The 6,330-nt window shown below is 40.3% G+C and overlaps 1 protein-coding gene across 1 annotated transcript; it reads left to right on the top strand.

Annotated features, from left to right (window-relative positions):
- The first annotated feature begins 4,837 nt into the window (after positions 1–4,837).
- LOC122037160 (putative invertase inhibitor) lies at positions 4,838–5,368 on the top strand. The gene has a single exon (XM_042596628.1). The coding sequence runs from the start codon at positions 4,838–4,840 to the stop codon at positions 5,366–5,368; it is 531 nt and encodes a 176-aa protein (XP_042452562.1).
- The last annotated feature ends 962 nt before the right edge of the window (positions 5,369–6,330 follow it).

Below are 6,330 nucleotides of genomic sequence, written 5' to 3'. Positions count from 1 at the left end.
AACACCAGATGTCCGATCATCCCTGATCCATCTGGATTTTCCCTTGCCTGGCTTCACTCACCAGGACTTTCACCTGGCTTCACTCACCAGGACTTTCACCTGGCTTCACTCACCAGGATTTCCACACTGCCTAACATCCCAGTTAGGACTTTCCCATTGCCTGGCTTCACTCACCAGGACTTTCCACACTGCCTAACATCCCAGTTAGGACTTTCCCACTGCCTGGTTTCACTCACCAGGACTTTCCACCTGCCTAACATCCCAGTTAGGACTTTCCCTCGTGCCAAGCTCCCTGCTTGGACTTTTCCGTGCCAAGTCTCCATACTTGGACTTTTCCAGCCAAATCTCCATACTTGGACTTTTCCAGTGCCAAGTCTCCATACTTGGACTTTTCCCGTGCCAAGTCTCCACACTTGGACTTTTCGCGTGCCAAGCTCCCTGCTTGGACTTTTCCCGAATCAGGTCAACCAGGTCAACCTTGACCTAAGATTGCACCTACAATCTCCCAAGCACCTATTTTTGTCAAACATCAAGAATACAACTCTCTTCTCGTCAAACATCGTCAAACATCAAAATACAACTCGAGTCAGGTCAACCAGGTCAACCTTGACCTAAGGTTGCACCAACACTTGTCTTCCTTGAAAATCCTAGCACTGGTGGAGAACAAGAGGGTGAGAAGATCTTACTAGGGTCAGTGGAAATAAGAAGGTAGGGAGAAGTTCTAGGTGAGGGTTTAAATATAAGAGAGGCTTAGAACTTGGTATAGGTTTTTAATTTTTTTTATAAATTTTATAAATGCTAAGTCATATATATATATATATATATTATTTTTATATAATATTTTACTAAGTCTAGATAGAAATCTATATCCATGATTATTTAATTCCATATATATTTTATATAAAGTATAATACTATAATTGGTTACTAATTGCGCGTTCAACATCTATTAATCCTATAATTTCCTTATTTAATTCTATTTATTATTTGTAATTTATATTATACCTTATATATTATGTAACATATTATTTTATATTGTACATAATATTTCTTTGTTGCACGTTCTTACAATAAATAAATAAATATATATATATATAGATTATATGTTCTATATTATACATAATATTTCTTAAATTACATATTTTATAGTATACATAATATTTACACGTTCTTACCATTTTTTTAAAACTTAATATCAAGTTTAAATAGAAACATATTTACATGATTATAAAATTTTCATATCTATCTACATATAAAAATTCATGACACATAAAATTTTCTAAGTAATTTATTTTATTTCTATAAAACTTAATATCAAGTTTAAATAGAAACATATTTCCATAGTTATAAAATTTTCATATATAATTTACTTATTTAATTCTATATACTATATATATATATATATATATATATATATATATATATATATAGATATAATTTTGTCATTGCATTAAATTTCATAATCTAATAAATCCCCTTAATTAAATAAATCTGGATTCTAATTAAATTACAATTTAATCCAATAACTCACCTTAATTAAATAAGTGGTTTTGAACACTACAAAGCTAATCTAGAATTTGAGCGTACAAGTGTTGGAGTTATAATTTCTGAGTTAATGTAAAGCTTCTAGACCAAGGTTGTATTTATACCCTTGGTCGGGATGTCCCGAAGGGGTTCCGAGCGCCTTGGAGGGGGGGGGGGGATAAAATTTTATCCCCCAACATTCAGATCGTGATTGACGCGATCTGGTCAAAAAGTCAACTCCGGGCGCCCTGGAGGGGGGGATAAAACTTTATCCCCGGACTGTTCAGGGGCGCCCCGGTTGGAAAAGCCAACCTCGTTGACTTTTTCCAACCCAGGTCTTCTGTTCCAGCTCCGTTCGCCTCAGACCGAGTCTTCCGCTCGCGTGGGTGATCTCTGGTCTTCTCGATCAGGCTTCCGCTCCGGCTTCTCATCCCTCGGAATCACCGCATGCTTCCTTCTCGTCCGCCAACGTACTCATCCGTAGTCTTCGTCCCTCGGCCGCACCCCATGCTGACCTTCTCGCTAGCTGCGTCTTTTGCTCCTCGAGCAGTCTTCCGCTCTGGCGTCTCATCCCTCGGAACCACCGAACGCTTCCTTCTCGTCCGCCGGTGTACTCTTCCGCAGCGCCTCGTCTCTCGGATGCACCGCGTGCCATCCTTCTCATTAGATGTGTCTTCCGCTCGACTACCTGTGCTCCTAAACTCCTGCACACTTAGACACAAGGTTAAAAACACACGGGACCTAACTTAACTTGTTGATCACACCAAAATAACCTTGTGTTCCAACAATGAGGTCCGGTAATCTCTTTAGAATATAATTCTGCTACTCGATCTAAAGAATCAGTCCTACGAATCGATAGCTAAGGAGCCAATTCGTCAACTCAACAATGATTACCCAAATCGCATCATATCCTCTCCATGTTCTGAGTAATCCCGCAACAAAATACATCATATCATACTCCCAACTCCACTCTAGTATCTGAATCAACGGATGCAATCCTACTAATCTCTGATATTCAACTTCCACTTCTGATACTCTAGACATCAAGCTACAAAATCCGCGATGTCTTTCTTCATGTCATTCCACCAAATAGAATGCTCCAAACTCTATACATCGGGTGTCACCTGAATATATCGCAAATCCAGATCAATGTGTTTCCTGCAGTAACTCCTCCCGGATAAGAAGTGACTCAGAAACACACATAAATCTCCCACGAAAATAAAGAATCTCATTCTCATTACGCGAGAATTCTAACTACTGGCACAAGTCTACTCCGTTCATGCTATATCGGCACTGCACCAAACTCCAGGTACAATACATTTGTGTAGAATACAAATCCGTCTACACTAGAAAGTAAAACTAAGACGGGTGCAGTTATCAGCTAGGGGCTTGTACCCCTTTGGTAGCTTCTCCTTGAGTACTCTTAGAGAGAAGGGCACTTGCTCCTCAGGCTTCCCCGGGCTCCTCCCTGAGGACTATGACCTTCCTTTTCTTTGAGTCCATGGGCAGAGAGCTTTCCGCCATGGAAGCCTGCGGTTGCTCTTTCTTATTATAACAGTTTGGACCCTTGTGGTAATAGTCCGGGTCAGGTTCCCAATAGAAGGCTTGGGGGAAATCCTCGGGCTATTTTCTCTTAGATCCTCTATCCGAGACGTGAGTAGGGTCCTTGGAAATTACAGACATCTTGTATGGTCGCGAAGCAGTGGTCTATTTTTCGGAAGTCGTCCGCCTCTTGGCTTTCTTGAACAGTTCGTATTCTCCCGCCGTCATGGTGACGTTGATTCTTCCGGTCTCCTCCATCTTCACGCTCCATAACAGGTGAAAGAAGTTCCCACAGACGACGTTAAATTCATCATGTCTGGAATCTGAGTCAGACGAAGGTCGGATGAGCTGTTACTAGTGTTGATGGAGAGGCGACCAAGATGCAGGCAGCGCACAGACAACAGGAAAAGGACCCCCCCCCTCTTCGTGCGGTGAAAGGACGGTGATGACGAAAACCAGTGGTACTTTTGTACTGCACACACTCAGACAAGCACCCCAAACGTTAGAGGCCAGGCACCAGGGAAAAAGTCCTCGGCTTAGGCCCTCCGATGCTCAAGTCAGGTACTTTTTCCCCAGAAGAATATTGTACGAAGGAGAAAGAAAAATAGAAGACAAGTGCGAATGTGCGAAAGAGCGTACCTACTCAAGAGAGAGGACCTCCCTTTTTATATAACCGTGCGTACCTCTGGAGACTGACCGATGTCAGAGAATGTCGTGTGTCAGGACCTGTCGGGTGATGGAGGACACATGGCACCCTCCCATGGATCGGAAGATGGTTCCATTCGCAAATAACTGCTGACCCTTGGAATATTCCCTGACATACATCAATTATTTTCTAACAGACGGTTACCATTCCCTGACCTTATTATCGTGTAGCACCTTCGTCCTGCTTGGGTATGATTAGGGCAGCTCGGAATGATCGAGAGTTGGCCTACTGAGAGAACCAGGCCTGGATATAACCGAGTCGTGAAAAACTCGACCAATCAAATCCAGGTCAAGCATCACCCAGATTGTGAACCATGATTCAGATTTGGATCTTGATCTGTAAGCACCCGACCTGACATTATAAGTTTGACGACATCAGGCGGTCCTACCCCTTCTTTCCTTATCTGCTGACTGTCACGTCCACCTGACTATTGACTATCACGTCTCCTTGACTGTTGATTGTCACGTCCCCTTAATTATCTGACTGTCACATATCCTTGACTCCCAACGACTGAGCTCTACCATTATGCACCGTATTAAATACCCTACATATTTCCTTCCATTAAATCATAATTAAATATTATTAAAGATTGTGAAATCGTGGAAATTATTTATCCTTCGTATAAAATTAATTTCTTCCCAAAATTATGTAGATCATCCCTAAATCCAACGAGTAGGCTTTATCATTATGCACCGTATTAAATACCCTACATATATCCTTCCATTAAATAGTGATTAAATATTATTAAAGATTGTGAAATCGTGGAAATTATTTATCCTTTGTATAAAATTAATTTCTTCTTCCCAAAATTATGCAGATCATCCCTAAATCCAATGACTAGGCTCTATCATTATACATCGTATTAAATATCCTACATATTTTCTTCCATTAAATCGTAATTAAATATTATTAAAGATTGTGAAATCGTGAAAATTATTTATCCTTCCTAGAAAATTAATTTCTTTCCAAAATTATACAGATAACCCCTATAAATTTGCACGATCTGCTCCTAATTTGAGACATAAAAAAAACAAATCGATTAATTAGTGATTAATCAAAGACGACGATGAGGCCTACTGATCTGCTCGTGCTCGCTGCCGTCCTTCTCATCCTCTCGCCCGCTGCGCACGCTACGGTGGAGTCCACCTGCAAGGCCGTCTCCTTATACACCGACTACGACTTCTGTGTGAAAACGTTGCAGTCGGATCCTACAAGCGCCACCGCCGACCTTCGTGGCCTGGCCGTCATCGCCACCAACCTGTCCTCCGACAAGGCGGTGGAGGTCTTCGCTAAGATCCAGACGCTGCTGAAGAGCTCGCAGGGCAAGGAAGAGAGGATGTGCCTATCGATCTGCAGCAAGCTATACGAAGTCCTGATCCGTGACCTCAACAACGCGTGGAGCGCCATCAAAGAGAGCCGCAAGGGCGACGCCATGAGCGCCGTCAGCGGCTGCTTTGATGCGCCGAGCACCTGTGAGGATACGTTCGCAGAATTAAGTTTTACGTTGTCGATGCCGTCGCCGCTGAAGGCCGATGACAAGGATCAAGAGCAGCTCTGCAGCCTCACCTTGGAACTTGCTCATTTGTTTTTTTACTAATGTTATGTTTACTTGGGAGACGGAATTATGGAAAGATTTCGATGGAAAACTTTCTTCAATGTACTCCGTAATCAAAGATGAAATGTTAGCATGAAATTGTTTTCCTTTCCCTTTCTTTTGTTTACCAAATAGACAAATGGATCTAGAAATTCATTCATAGTTATTTTTTTATATAATTTTTGGTCCATCTAATTAATCTGACAAAAATTAATTTTAGGTCTTGAGTTTATTCTAATTTGATCGATAAATTTACTTTATATTGATTAAAAAAATTAAAATTTATGCATCTTAAATAAAAAAACATATCTATTTGTTCCTCAACAATGTTAAATATAAATATTTTTAAGTTAGCATGCTCGTGTGTGTATATATATATATAAAATAAGTTTTTATTTATTATAACTTTGTTATAACCTCGGGTTAAATGAATTATGAAATATAAGGTATATTGTAAGTTGGAGCTTGTATGAAAGGAAATATGTAGGTATTGATTAATAGAGTCGTCAGATGGGTTAACTCATAGTAGCGCAGGTCGGTCCGTGGCGAGTCAATTATTTGGCGAGGTGGTTTGATCCGTGATCTTGGCGGATTGGAAAATTCCCAATCCGACTCAATCCAAGACGGGTTGCGGGTTAGGCGGCTCAACCAGTGAACCCATCAAAAATAAAAAAAAAAAAATACCTACTGTAGGAGATGATTTAAAAAAAAATGTCTATTGCAGGCTCATCTCAATAATCTCTCCATTAATTTAGTCTCAACGATTATAATCACTTAATTTGAGTGATGGACTGTTAAGATTTAAAATATTTTTTTATTGAAAGTTTTATCCATTGTCCAAGTCTTTAGGTGTTAGCCATTTTAATTTGTCCGAGTCTTTTGATTCTTATCTATTGATCCTACTTTATAGGAGATAGAGTTTGAAAAGTCCCCATGTAAAGCCTATTTATAGGAGGGTGGTCCAG

This window comes from Zingiber officinale, unplaced genomic scaffold (genome assembly GCF_018446385.1).
Source record: "Zingiber officinale cultivar Zhangliang unplaced genomic scaffold, Zo_v1.1 ctg235, whole genome shotgun sequence".
Taxonomy (NCBI): Eukaryota; Viridiplantae; Streptophyta; class Magnoliopsida; order Zingiberales; family Zingiberaceae; genus Zingiber; species Zingiber officinale.
This window is presented reverse-complemented; position numbering and strand designations above follow the sequence as displayed.